This window comes from Gossypium hirsutum, chromosome D12 (genome assembly GCF_007990345.1).
Source record: "Gossypium hirsutum isolate 1008001.06 chromosome D12, Gossypium_hirsutum_v2.1, whole genome shotgun sequence".
NCBI classification, from domain to species: domain Eukaryota; kingdom Viridiplantae; phylum Streptophyta; class Magnoliopsida; order Malvales; family Malvaceae; genus Gossypium; species Gossypium hirsutum.
In genome coordinates this window covers 54,749,683-54,764,602 of record NC_053448.1, presented here as the reverse complement: position 1 = coordinate 54,764,602, position 14,920 = coordinate 54,749,683, and the positions used below count along the sequence as shown (strand labels likewise).

General features: G+C 34.7%; 1 protein-coding gene across 1 annotated transcript; it reads left to right on the top strand.

The window, feature by feature from the left end:
* The first annotated feature begins 2,652 nt into the window (after window positions 1–2,652).
* LOC121224277 (bidirectional sugar transporter SWEET12) lies at window positions 2,653–10,129 on the top strand. The gene is made up of 6 exons (XM_041107211.1): window positions 2,653–2,800; window positions 2,946–2,982; window positions 3,083–3,293; window positions 3,394–3,555; window positions 3,789–3,908; window positions 9,533–10,129. The coding sequence occupies exons 1-6, from the start codon at window positions 2,749–2,751 to the stop codon at window positions 9,836–9,838; spliced, it is 888 nt and encodes a 295-aa protein (XP_040963145.1). The 5' UTR covers window positions 2,653–2,748; the 3' UTR covers window positions 9,839–10,129.
* Window positions 10,130–14,920: the final 4,791 nt, after the last annotated feature.

Below are 14,920 nucleotides of genomic sequence, written 5' to 3'. Positions count from 1 at the left end.
AATTTTCTTTATGTATTTTAAAGTGATTTTTATATGACTTGTTTTGGATAATTATATAACTGTCTTTTTTTAAAAAAAATTGTTGATATAAGAAATCAGTAAGAGAGTTTGGGAGAAGAAGGTGGTGGTGACTATAGGTTTGGTTCACCTATGACAGTAAGAGAGCCAAAGATTGAAAGAGGAGGGGAGTGGGAAAAGAAGAAGATAGCTGAGGAATGCTTAAATTTTTTTGGAGAAGAAGAAGGAATCCTTTGCCCCTCGTGCTCCAAGGTATATATAGGGGGTGTCCCTTGTTTGGTAGTGCCATATCACCAACAATACAGATGGTAGGGTTGCCAATGTGGTTGACTAGGTGGTAGGGTCATTACATGTTAGTTGTTGCCATGTGTTTTATTGTGCGATCTTGCTCTGGTATTCTCTTTGTTAAGGTTGTACAAGGTTGTTATGCTTTAATGGTCCTTAATGACCCCGCAGAGGGTCTGTAGTAAATGGTTTCTAAGATGATCCAAAAAGATCTGCGAAGGGTTGGCAACAGATGGCTTTGGATGCAAGGCCACCATAAGAGGTATCAGACAAAGAGCCACTCATTAGGGGAGGAATCCTTACCAGGCCTTCCTAGATTACATCACGTATCATTGCTAAGATAAGGATAACAATCTTTATAAGTACACATACACATGCAACATTCCGATCTTACTTGTAAAATATTATGTTATTTTGTATGTAGAATAATTAATTTTTGAATATTCATATTCAAATGTATTTAAGGTATAAGTTTTTTTGTTTTTCCTTCATAAAAGTATTAATTATGAGTACATAATAGTAATTGAATCCCATTATACAGGGATGAAGTGTCAGCGTATTTAGAGTAGTTGAGATATGAAATTTAGGTAAAGAATTGATGATTACACATTCAAAAGAAATAACTGATCAATCATTGATTTCTTGACTTATTTTACCACCAAAATCTACTAATTAAACACTCCATATATCAGGAAAGTACAGGTTTTAAGACGGTCAAAGGTAAATCAAAGTTATTCATTTAATTAAGTCAGGTAATCTACCACCTTGCAAAGATAATGACCCCTTTTCATCATTTCTTTGCATTATCTTCATTCAACTTTACCCAAATTTATAAAGAGAATTATTGTTTCAGAAGCAAAAAAAAACCTTTTTAAATATTAATCTATAACAGATGTTTCAATAACCCAAAGGTCGTCTCCTAATGAAACAAATCATCTTAACCAAAGCAAAAGGAGGCTTGAAAACTTTCAATGTCCCCATTAAAGACATGCAAAGGGGTTATTGCATGTCCAAGTGCAAAGTTGATGGACAGCTTTCGCCTTCAAAAACTCTGTTCATGAAAGTAACTAACTTGGAACCTCCATTAACATTCACAAGTGCAGAGCCAGCAAGGAAATATCTCAAGTGAAGAAATTGTTTAAAAATGGGCGATGGTGGTGAATGCTGATGATATCTAATCATGCATAGGGTAATCTTATTTATTCTGATGATCATAGTGGGCAAAAAAAAAAAAAACTACATGACATATAATTTTATATATAGTAAAAATCTTATCATTTCAGGTGAGATTTAGTTATTTTAATACCCCACCTAACACTTGAGGGCCTATCTTGGTTTAACATTTCATGCTTTTGTGCTTTTGATTTTCCATTCGTCCAAACACGACCCCTACATTGAAGAAGAAGATGAAGAAACAGAAGGGTAGTTGTGGAAGTTTGATTTTCCTTGTGTAAATGGTGGTAGATACACATAACTGTCAGGGAATGAAGTTTGGCCACTTGGGTGCTTTACGAAGCTGACTTTGAATTCCCTCAGTTTCACGCGTGATACAGTCAAAAAATAAAGGACATATGAGATAGAACGCAATAGCAGCAAGTTTTAACAATTCTTTTTGCTCATCTCATCTTTTAGTTTCATTATCACCATCAACCCCAGAACAACAAAAGCAAAAGTTAGTGAAAAAGCCAAGAGGTTACCAGATTTAGGGATTTTCTACGACAAATAATTGAAGGGAATGGTGCTGATTTAGATGCTGCCTGCACCTGTCTAAAGTTTGGATGCTTTGAAATCCGTACAGTAAAAGTTCATTAAAGTTACGACTTCTCCTTTTGCCGGTTCTACTTTGATGTCTATTACAATGGGATTTCCCAACATTTGATTCAATGATTGAGGCATAAATTCATTTTTTTCCAATATTATTACATATACTTTTTTTTTATATTTTATGTATCATTAAATTTATAAATAATTTATTGTCAATTTAAAAAGTTTCATATATAATTATATTAAAATATTGTCCAATTTAATTTAATTTTTAAATTTAAAAAATATGTTTAAAATGAATTATTTAATTTTTGATCATAATTTTATCAATAATATCAAATATTTTAAATTAACAAACTTCATTTTTTCACATCAATTTTTAAAATATTTTTCAATCGCAATAATATGGATTCGAGTTTAAAATAAAATTAGAATATTAGAGACATGGATTTCTATAGTAAGCACCCACTAGCTCCAAAGTGATAAGTCGAAACATATTAACTAATCAATTTTCATGCAAAGGCAGCAGAGCGCCTTCCCCTATATATACCCCACGACCTTGAACTAAGAATTGCATCCCAGGTCGAGTAAGAGAGATCAAAATCAAAGGGCATTTTCCCTTACAGCCCCAGTTTTTACATTGATCATCTCTTTGGGAATCAGTGAGTATATAGCCAAGAGATGGGCGTGTTTTCAGCTGATAATCCATGGGTTTTTATCTCTGGTCTCCTAGGTATTCATTATTCATTAACACTACTTGTTTCTACTTCACAATGTTTACAATAAAAAACTTTGTTTCAAAAGTTTCAATCTTCTCATTTAATGATAATTGAGCAATACACACACTAAAGAGCTGATTATTTTCACAATGTTTGTAGGTAACATTTCCTCCTTCGTGGTTTTCCTAGCTCCATTGTAAGTCTGTTTACACTTTACATGGTTTGACCTGATAATAATCTTATATATATATATTTAAGACAAAGAACTGAGATACTAAGTAATTGTTTAATTTCAGACCAACTTTTATCCGAATTTGTAAGAAGAAATCAACAGAGGGTTTCCAATCCATTCCATATGTGGTTTCTCTCTTCAGTGCCATGCTTTGGATTTACTATGCCTTTGCTAAATCTGGAGCTTTCCTTCTCATCACCATTAACTCCTTCGGTTGTGTCGTGGAGACCATTTACATTGCTATCTATATCGCTTATGCATCAAAGCAATCCAAGGTATATATATATATAGTTTGTCCTCCCTTTTTTCCTTTGGTTTTAAAGCTAATGAAAATGATCAAAGTTTGCATTACTAATTTGTAAAAATGAATTGCAGATATCTACGTTGAGGATGCTTATATTGCTGGACGGTGTAGTATTTTTTTCGATTCTTCTTCTCATCCAGTTCTTAACCAGAGGATCGAATCGAGTTGAATTTCTTGGATGGATCTGTGTAGTATTTGCTACAAGTGTGTTCGCCGCACCTCTAAGCATCATGGTAAGGACTCTCATCCCATATTCCTTACATATTCCTACACCAACATCAATACTTGATTCATATTCAATATATATATATTCTTGCTTTTTGATGCTTTTCTCCTATTTTAGTTGATTTGATTCCAAAGTTTATGTGACTCCCACTTTCTGAACAAATCATTGTTACTTGGATTAAAATAAATATTCTTTTATAATGTTGACATGACGATGGTAACTTTGTTTAAAATTTTGCAGAGGCAAGTTATAATTACAAAAAGCGTGGAGTTTATGCCATTTCATTTATCATTGATGCTCACCTTTAGTGCTATCGCCTGGCTTTTATATGGCATATTCCTTAAGGATTTACATATTGCGGTAAGTGGAAGTCCAATTTATGCACTAACCAACCACAAAAGCAATCTCCTAAATACTATCATTGTGTTTGATGCATGTGTTGGGAAGAAACCGAACAACCGAAACAAAGCGAAAGCACAACCGGTGTTCTTTCTCTCCTTATAACTCCTGTAAAAATTATGGCAAGCACAATAGTACAAGATATGTTCTCTAGCAACCTTAATCAACCACAAATCAACTAATGCAACCACAACAAAAATAAATAGAGACACCGATATTTTTACGTGGAAAACCCTTCTAAATTAAGGGTAAAAACCACGGGACTTTAGAGTCCGATAAAGAGCTCCACTATCATCAAATGTTCAACTACAAGATCACAATATCAAGCCTACAACAAGCATTCAACACCGACAAGGCTAACAACATGTAATCTTTAGCAAAAGAGAGAAAAATGAGAGAACATCACCAAAAACGTAGCTGCTGAAAAATGGGTATTTCCGACGCTACAAGACTCGGATGAAAAATCCGACCGTACAAAGTCAAGAACACCTTATCACCTAGCTGCTGTCCAAAAATCAGCTCAATCGAACCACGGATGGACCTTCAATCGAAGAGTTGATCACTGCTGCACCAAGCTTGAAAAACTGATTTTTCTATTCTCTTTCTCTCTATTTTTTTTTTTTTTTTTTTTAGCTCTCTGCTAAAATTTTTGCCCAACACCCGTTAAAAGAACCCCAAAGTGGCTTTTGACAAAACCAAAGAAGGGACAAAACATTATAGCATAAAATATGGGTTTCCCACATAGTGGGACCCATACCCAACAAATCTCCCCCTCCAACTATGTGGGGAATGCCTCCATACCGGAGGTCAAACAACATGCTTCAAACTTTCCTCTTGGTAAGGCCTTCGTCAACATATCAGCACCATTATCATTAGTGTGTATCTTCTCAAGCTCTAACAGCTTAGCTTCAAGAACATCTCGTATCCAATGGTACCTCACGTCAATATGCTTAGATCTAGCATGAAAAGTTGAGTTCTTACCAAGATGAATAGCACTCTGGCTATCACAGTACAGGACATACTTCTCCTGAGTAAAACCAAGCTCATGCACAAACTTCTTCATCCAAAGCATCTCCTTACACGCTTCGGTTGCTGCAATGAACTCTGATTCGGTGGTGGACAATGCAACACACTTTTGCAGTCTCGATTGCCATGCCACAGCTCCCCCTGCATAAGTGATTAAGTAACCTGAAGTAGATCTCCTCGAGTCAATGTCTCCGGCCATGTCTGAATCTGTATACCCAACAAGAACAGGTTTCTCATTGCCGAAACAAAGTTTCATGTTGGAAGTGCCACGAAGATATCTCATAATCCACTTCACTGCATTCCAATGCTCTCTGCCTGGATTAGAAAGAAACCGACTAACTGTACCAACGGCATAAGCCAAGTCTGGTCTCGTGCAAACCATTGCGTACATCAAACTACCCACGGCTGAAGAGTAAGGAATTTTCTGCATCTCTTCCTTCTCCTTTTCTGTGGAAGGACTATGCTTAACACTCAATCTAAAGTGCATAGCAAATGGAGTATTCACCGCTTTAGCTTTGTCCATACTAAACCTTTGAAGTACTTTCTCAATGTACCTCTCTTGTGATAACCATAATTTCTTGGCCTTTCTATCACGTGTCAGTCTTATGCCAAGAATTTGCTTTGCTGGCCCCAAATCCTTCATTGCAAAGGATTTACTCAACTCTTGTTTCAACTTCTCAATTCTAGAAGCATTCTGACCAACAATAAGCATATCATCAACATAGAGCAAAAGAATAATAAAATCATCACCAGAGAATCTCTTAACAAACACACAATGATCAGAAGTAGTCTTCTTGTAGCCTTGCTCCCCCATAACAGACTCAAACTTCTTGTACCATTGCCTTGGAGCTTGCTTCAAACCATACAAGCTCTTCTTCAATCTGCACACATAGTCCTCTTTCCCTTGTGCAACAAAACCCTCTGGCTGCTCCATGTAAAGCTCTTCTTCCAAGTCACCATGAAGAAAAGCAGTTTTCACATCCATTTGTTCAACCTCTAGGTCATAACAAGCTGCCAAACTCAGTATAGTTCTGATAGAGGACATCTTCACAACCGGAGAAAATATTTCTTCAAAATCAACCCCCTTTTTCTGAGTATAACCCTTGACGACCAATCTAGCTTTGTATCGTGGAGATGAAGACTTCTCTTCTTGCTTCAACCTGTAAACCCACCGATTCTTCAAAGCTCTTTTGCCCTTAGGCAGTTTCACCAATTCAAAAGTATGGTTCTCATGCAATGATTGAAGTTCGCCTTTCATCGCTTCAACCCACTGATCTTTGCATTCACTCTCCATAGCCTCTTCATAACATTCAGGTTCTCCCCCGTCAGTCAAAAGAACATATTCATCAGGAGAATACCTGACAGAAGATCGTCGATCTCTAGAAGACCTTCGAAGTGGAACTGCTGGTGGAGCTATAGGTGCTTGTTGTTGATCATTCACAACATCATCCATGGGAGTATCAAAGTCACCTATAGTCTGATGGTCACCACTAACATCACCATGCACATCATCCTGGATAGGATCTGGTGAAGAGTCTAGGGGAACCGGATTCACATCGATCAAGTCACCACTACCTTGTGAATCCACTTTCTCCGTCTTATCAATGTCATCAATGGTCTGATCCTCAATGAAGACAACATCTCTGCTTCTCACGAGTTTCTTCTGAACTGGATCATAGAGTCTATAACCAAACTCACCATCTAGACCATAACCAATAAAAATGCATTGTCGAGCCTTGGCATCCAACTTGGATCTTTCATCCTTTGGAACATGAACAAATGCTTTACAACCGAACACACGTAGGTGATCATATGACACGTCTTTACCAAACCAAACTCTATCTGGCACATCACCTTTCAAAGGAACACTAGGAGACAGATTTATCACATGTGTCACTGTATTCAAAGCTTCAGCCCAAAACGGTCTTGGTAACTTTGCATCTGACAACAAACATCTGACTCTCTCAATCAATGTTCGGTTCATTCTTTCAGCTAACCCATTTAACTGTGGAGTCTTTGGTGGTGTTCTCTGATGTCTGATTCCCTGTCGCAGACAATACTCATGAAACGACCCTGTGTACTCGCCACCATTATCAGTACGAATGCACTTCAACTTCTTCCCAGTTTCCCTTTCAACTGATGCTTGAAACTGTTTAAACACCTCAAAGACTTGATTTTTAGACTTCAAAGTGTAAACCCATAGCTTTCTTGAACAATCATCAATGAAAGTCACAAAGTAAAGTGCACCACCATGTGATGTTACTTTTATCGGACCACAAACATCTGAATGGACCAACTCTAGCAACTCTGATTTCCTATGAGGAGGATGGCTTCTAAATGAAACTCTTTTCTGCTTTCCTGCTAGACAATGAGCACAATTCTTCAGTGTAGCATTCTTTAAACCTGAAAGTTGATTCTTCTTCGCTAAACAGTTAAGCCCCTTCTCACTCATGTGACTGAGTCGTTTATGCCACAACTCACTTGAGTTGTCATTCAGTGTCACATTCACCGTCTCTCGAGAAGTCAAAGCTTGCATCAAGTACAAATTTGAGCTCTTCTTTCCTCGAGCCACAACCAATGAGCCTTTAGTCAGCTTCCACTGCCCTTCACTGAAGGTGTTACAGAATCCCTCATCATCAAGCTTTCCTGCAGAAATCAAATTCAAACGGACATCCGGTGCATGTCTGACATCCTTGAGAGTTAACTTTGTTCCGTTGTTACTTACCAAGCTAACATCTCCCATACCAATAACCGAAACCAAACCATCATTACCCATCTTCAATACCCCAAAATCACCAGGAGTATAAGATGTGAAGAATTCCTTCCTCGACGTGACATGAAGTGATGCACCAGTATCAATCACCCAACTAGTCTCGTCGCATGCTAGGTTGACCAAATTCTGATCACAAATAACTAACAAATCTTCACGAGTAACAGTAGCAACACGCTCGGATTTTTCATCGTCATTCCGGTCGTGTTTATCACCACCACTTTTGTTCTCTTTCTTCCACTTGAAGCAATATTTCTTGATATGGCCTTTCTTACCACAATGATGACACTCAAGATTCTTGTATCTCGATCTTGACTTGCTTCGGCTTTTATCTCTACCCTTTCCATCTTTGTCTCTGTTTCTCCCCCTGTTCTCGATAACCAACACCTCGGACTGTGATGTAGAACCCTGAGATCTTCTTCTAACCTCTTCATTCAACACACCACTCTTAGCCAAATCCAAAGTAATAATACCCTGTGGGGCAGAATTAATGAGTGAGACTCGAAAGGTCTCCCAAGAGTCTGGTAGAGTAGCAAGCAACCAAAGTCCTAAAATCTCGTCATCAAATTTGACACCCATACCAAGCAACTGATTCATCATACTCTGAAATTCACTAACATGGTCAGCTATAGACATTCCTTCTTTATATTTCAGCGCCATCATTTTCTTCAGCAAAAATAACTTGTTATTGCCCGACCTCGAAGCATACAAGCTTTCAAGCTTCTCCCACAATGTTCGAGCATGTGTCTCCTGATCAATGTGATTGTAAACATTTTCTTCAACAAATTGCCGAATAAAGCCACACACTTGTTGATGCTCAAATTCCCATTCTTCATCACTTTTCGAATCGGGTTTTTGAGTAGTAAAGACCGGAAGATGCAAAGCCTTCACAAACAACAAGTCCTTCATTTTATTCCGCCAAAGTTGATAATTTGTGCCATTCAACATAATCATCTTGCTCGTATTAATTTCCATAATTATCTGACACAATAACCAAGCTCTGGTACCAGTTTGTTGGGAAGAAACCGAACAACCGAAACAAAGCGAAAGCACAACCGGTGTTCTTTCTCTCCTTATAACTCCTGTAAAAATTATGGCAAGCACAATAGCACAAGATATGTTCTCTAGCAACCTTAATCAACCACAAATCAACTAATGCAACCACAACAAAAATAAATAGAGACACCGATATTTTTACGTGGAAAACCCTTCTAAATTAAGGGTAAAAACCACGGGACTTTAGAGTCCGATAAAGAGCTCCACTATCATCAAATGTTCAACTACAAGATCACAATATCAAGCCTACAACAAGCATTCAACACCGACAAGGCTAACAACATGTAATCTTTAGCAAAAGAGAGAAAAATGAGAGAACATCACCAAAAACGTAGCTGCTGAAAAATGGGTATTTCCGACGCTACAAGACTCGGATGAAAAATCCGACCGTACAAAGTCAAGAACACCTTATCACCTAGCTGCTGTCCAAAAATCAGCTCAATCGAACCACGGATGGACCTTCAATCGAAGAGTTGATCACTGCTGCACCAAGCTTGAAAAACTGATTTTTCTATTCTCTTTCTCTCTATTTTTTTTTTTTTTTTTTTTTAGCTCTCTGCTAAAATTTTTGCCCAACACCCGTTAAAAGAACCCCAAAGTGGCTTTTGACAAAACCAAAGAAGGGACAAAACATTATAGCATAAAATATGGGTTTCCCACATAGTGGGACCCATACCCAACAGCATGTACACATATATTCAGACATAAGTGTATTGTTGGTTTGGCTGTACAGATCCCAAATGTTCTGGGGTTGGTGTTCGGGTTGCTTCAGATGGTGCTGTATGCAATATACAGGAACTACAAGACGGTGGTAGTGGAGGAGGTTAAGTTACCAGAGCATACAATCGATGTGGGTGCGGTTACCACTTCTGAAGTTGAGGAAATTAGTTCATCAGAGCCGGAAACCCATGATGATGATCATCAAATGATTGGAATGAGCTGTAAATTACAAAACCAATATCATGATCATGATCAAAGGGAACCCAAAATCTTGGAGTTGCCCAATTCAAACCAGATGCTGGGAACATGTCAAGCTTGATATAGTTCTGCATAAATCACTACTCTCCATCAATGATCACATGCATATGCATGCATGGAATTCTCTTAATTTCTAGATTGCCGTCTCTGTTACTGTTATATATGTTATGTATGTATATGCCAACATTTTATGATTTTCTATAACTTCTCTAGTAGTACTGTTTATATATATGTGATCACTTGTAAGCTGAATCGAGGGAGCTAAATTATAATAATCATTGATATATACTTCATGCCTCATACCTGCAGAGATCAATATTATTTATTTTAATATATATTTTGCAATTTATTACTATTTTTGAGTAAATATATATATTTTATATTTTAGATGTTTTCACAATGTCAATTCATAACTAAATTAGTACATATATTAACAAAATTATAATGATTATGGAACTATACTTCTTCTCTAGTCGTGGGCTTGATTGTGACCCCAAAAAGCTAAAACAGTTTTTCATATAAAATTTTAATAAGAATATTTCTAGATAAACTTTTTTATTCTTGTATATAATTTTTTATGCCCTACAATAATACCAACTCATTTCTCACTCTCAATATATATAATAACCGTAGTTTTAATACAAATTATATTCTTATTAATAAATTATGCTTATTAAATTAAAAATACCTAAATTATTAATTCAATGTAAATATTTTATTTTATTTTTAAAAGTGTTAATATTACAAATAGATTAAAAACAAAACCAAAAATTGTAGCATAAAAAATCAATACAAAGCACAATAAATAAATAAATCGAGTCCAAAGAGAATCTCATGCATAATAAAATTAGAGATCCATATATTACAATTACACGTGATGAAACTTGAATCTAAATACTTAAATACCCACCAACTCTACCTTATTGCTATAAATAGTTTACAAAAGATATAATATTAAGTTTTTTTTAGAAAAAGTTTAATTGAATAATAAGCCCTCAAGTTATACTTTTATTTAAGTTAGGTATTTAAACTTTTTTCTTTTTGAATTAGATACCTAAACTATAACTCCCTAACTATTATAGGTTGCAACTGTTATCTCCTTAAAAAATAAGCCTTTCAATTAATCAAGAGTTGACATGTGACTTTTTTTAATTAAAAATAAATTTAATGTTAAATAAAAATATGAAATGAAATGAAATGAAATTATTATTTAATATTTAATATTTTCTCTTTCCATCTTCATCCTCCCTCTTGCACGTCATCAACAATAACCAAAAAGGGCTTTGTGATTTTATGTATCTTAGCAGTTGTGCAAATAATACCATACAAAAGGTTACAACCTTAGTTCAAGATTCCATAAAAAAAGGACAAATAATCCATCATGTTCAAGATGAGGGAGGAGCAGTCCACGGAGAAGAGGAAGGCGACGGCGTTGACATTGTATGGTGGTGGTGTGGGCAGCATAACGGGCACACAGGCAGATCAGATGGCAACGAGGGTCAAAGCAAATGAGACATTTGGTGCCGCCATTTTTGGGAGAGGGAACAACGGATGCAATAAGGAAAGTGGGCTTTGGATCGGGTGTATCAGAAAAGGAAGAAAAATGAGAGGTTTTGATAATTTTTAAAAAATCTTCAAAATTTTAAAACCATTTATTAATTTTTTTTAAAGAATAATTTAATCAATTATACATTTACACATAACCAAGTTTTTCCCTCCTTAAGGCTATGTTCACTGAAATGATTAACATGACTCCCTGTAAGCACTAAATTGTTTTGTCTATTTTATAGGCACAAAATTGCTTCATACCTTGTAATTTATTAACCGGTATAGTTAATGTCTTAATTCTCCTTATTAAATTCTAAAGAAATTAAAATTTTTCATTAATTTTGAGAATTACACCTAATCAATAGTATAAATATTTGTTGATAACAATTATTGCACTAATTTTATTCAGTGATCAAATTATTTATACGATTTAATAGAGTTGAGCATACAAACAAAACTTTGTAAGAATTTTGTAGGTTTAAATTATTATTTAATAACTCAGTTTGAGGTCTTAAAATTATAAACATAAATAGTAAAAATATCAAATATATAAATTGATGCGACTGAAATTAATTTTTGCAATAAATGTATCAAACATCTATTAAACGTGATATCTATGTCTCATTCATCAAAAGAGATGATTGGTGACATCATTTTATTGTGAAAGCGGGGTCGATTTGAATTTTTTTTTTAAAAAATACGAATACGGGAGTCGCCACCAATTCTTTTTGAAGAGGCGTGATCGGGTCACTTCGAAAAGTGGTTGTTTTTAATAAACAATTTAGATTTATTAAAACAATACTTTTGGTCTGCGAAATTCAGAAAAATAGGTTCGGGAGTCGGTTACATACGAGGAAGGATTAGCACCCTCGTAACGCCCAAAAATTGGTACCTAGTTAATTAATTAGTGTCTTAATATAAAAAATGTGCAAAAATTTTAAAATACGATCCTTGTATTAAAAAAAACTTGTATAAATCAAATTACCCGTTAAGACCCTCCCATTTCGGGGAGAGAAAATGTCATACCCAATAAGTTAGGGCATGATATTTCACCTCCTCAAAAATGAGCTTGTCCAAAACTCGTGCAATAAAATTTAAAAGGGTATCCAATTGTTTAAGTCAGATGAAAAAATCGCGGCCCAATACGTTAGGGCACAATTTCTCAAAATTCTAAACATTGAATATTACCTTTATTTATTTTTTAGAAAAATTCTCATCTCGAGAAAATAATGTGTCATATCCAATGCGTTAGGACACAACGTATTGAATTCCCAATAATGAGCTTTTATTTATGTTTTTTGATTAAAGAGCATTCTCGATTATTTAGATTCAACGAAGAAAATTGGAACCCAATATGTTAGGGATCAATCCTCTCGAAGATCTTAAATACCGAGTATTGCCTTTGTTTTCAAATTTTTCTTTTTTTGAATCTGGATAAAAATGGATGTAATGGAATAATAATGATGATCATGCAAGTAAAATAATACGAGCAAAAACAAAAAGATAAATAAATAAGAAGACAAATATATATATAAAAAAATCAATCATGTATGCACAATAACCTGTAATAAACAAATAAAAACTAAAGCAAAAAAAAATAGACATGTAAATAAATAAATAAATGAATAAAATTATAAAAATATAAAAGATATATATATATGTGTATAAAATTATGAAAATATGAAAAATATATACATGTATACATATTTTAAAATTATTATACATGAAAATATATGTAAGTATGTATGTATAACTATCATAAAATATAAAAAGTATATACATAGGTATATATGAATCTTAAAATATAAAGAATATATACAAAATGAAAAATATATATACATTTATGAAAATGAAAAATATATAGATATCTATATAAATTATAAAATGTAAAAATATATATAGGTATATATGTGTATATATAGATAAATTAAAAAACATATGCGCATGTGTATATATATATTATAAAAACACATGTATGTATATATAACGAAAATTTTAAATTTAAAAAATATAAATGAGTAAATAACAACAACAATAATTAATAATAACAATAATAATATCAAATTTATTAAGAAAGTAAACAAAATAACCAAAAGGACTAAATTAAACTTTAAAACGAAAGTCGGGGTTTAAATATGCAAATAAATAAAAATCGTGGCTCGGGATTGAAAAAGGCCGTGCTGGAAGGACGAGGGATCGATTGGGCAATATCCCCGGCCCTAATGCACAGTGTTTCAGCGCGGACTGAGATGAAACATGTAGAAAATTAAGCGGCCAAATTAAAAAACAAAAAAAGGACCAGATTGCACAATGGCGCAAAAGCGGAAGGATCAAGCAGGAAAATAACCCCTCAGGTATGAAAACACGCGGACCTTCATCCTAGCAGAGAAAAACAGAGATAAAATTTTTTTTAAAGAGAAGGCAGAAAATGGAATTTTAAGAAAATTTTTTTATTTATATAAGCATTTAAAACGACGCCGTTTTGCACCATAGCTCCAGGCGCCAAAACTACGTCGTTTTAAATGCTTATATAAATAAAAAAATTCTTAAAATTCTATTTTCTGCCTTCTCTTTCAAAAAAATTTTAAATCTCTGTTTTTCTCTGCTAGGATTTTTTTAAAACCCAAACTTCGAACCACCGCCGGTTGCCACCACGCCTTCTCCGTGGCCAGTGGCCAGAGTCGCACGAAACGGCGTTGGGTCTGCTGGACTAAGTTTGTAATTGGGTGTATTGGGTTGGTAATTTTTGTTTGGTTTTTGTTTGCCTGAGCTCGGGCAAAATTGGGCTTGTACAAAGATATTGAAATCAACATGCTGCAATTTCCTATTAATTAAGATTGTTGGCATTAACGAATTGAAGAAATCAACATTCGACACCATTTCTGTGAAACACCTTCTTCATCTATTATCCCTCGTATTATAATATAGTATAGTGAAAAAGATCGAATATAAATACCTTTAATCATTACCTGAATCAAATGCAAAAATTTCAAATGTTGCAGCACCACTGTTGAGCACGTCAAACCACCGATAAGGTTGTCAAATTTAGCCATACGAAAAAACTGATAACCGCCAAAGTATTCTAAGTACTCGAAAACCTCACTAGATGAATTTTTTTTTGTTTATTTTTGGTTTTTCAGTGCTTAAGGACCTTATGCTCGTTGGTATTTATAGTGGTGGTTCCCCATAAAAAATCACCAAATACACATCCCACTATTACACATACAAAGGTGTGAAAGCGGTGGGCAACAAAATGTGGGCATATAGGAGTGACCCCACGAAACGTGGGAATGTGAGAGGCCTTCCCACTAACCAATTCCAACATTAAATCAATCTTCACTACTTTATCAATGACATTAATTATTACTCACAATAAACTATTCTTATTTATTGCACTAGAGACCTCAAACTTACCATTGATAGAATTAGTCGTATGTAATATTCAAACTTGAAATATCAATGTGTTGTATTCAAATTTTAAATTTATATTCTTTTAAGAGTGCAATATACTTTATCATTGCACTCAATCTAGCATCTAAACCCTAACTTTTCACTAGTTGTTACCGTGTACTATAGAAGAGGTAAGGATGAGACA

What these genes read in the sequence shown, in the direction of transcription:
- LOC121224277 (XM_041107211.1), top strand. Translation starts at nt 2,749, where the DNA reads ATGGGCGTGTTTTCAGCTGATAATCCATGGGTTTTTATCTCTGGTCTC. An exon ending in GTGGTTTTCCTAGCTCCATT is followed by an intron (nt 2,983 to 3,082) that starts GTAAGTCTGTTT and finishes GTTTAATTTCAG; the next exon opens with ACCAACTTTTATCCGAATTT. An exon ending in TTAAGGATTTACATATTGCG is followed by an intron (nt 3,909 to 9,532) that starts GTAAGTGGAAGT and finishes TTGGCTGTACAG; the next exon opens with ATCCCAAATGTTCTGGGGTT.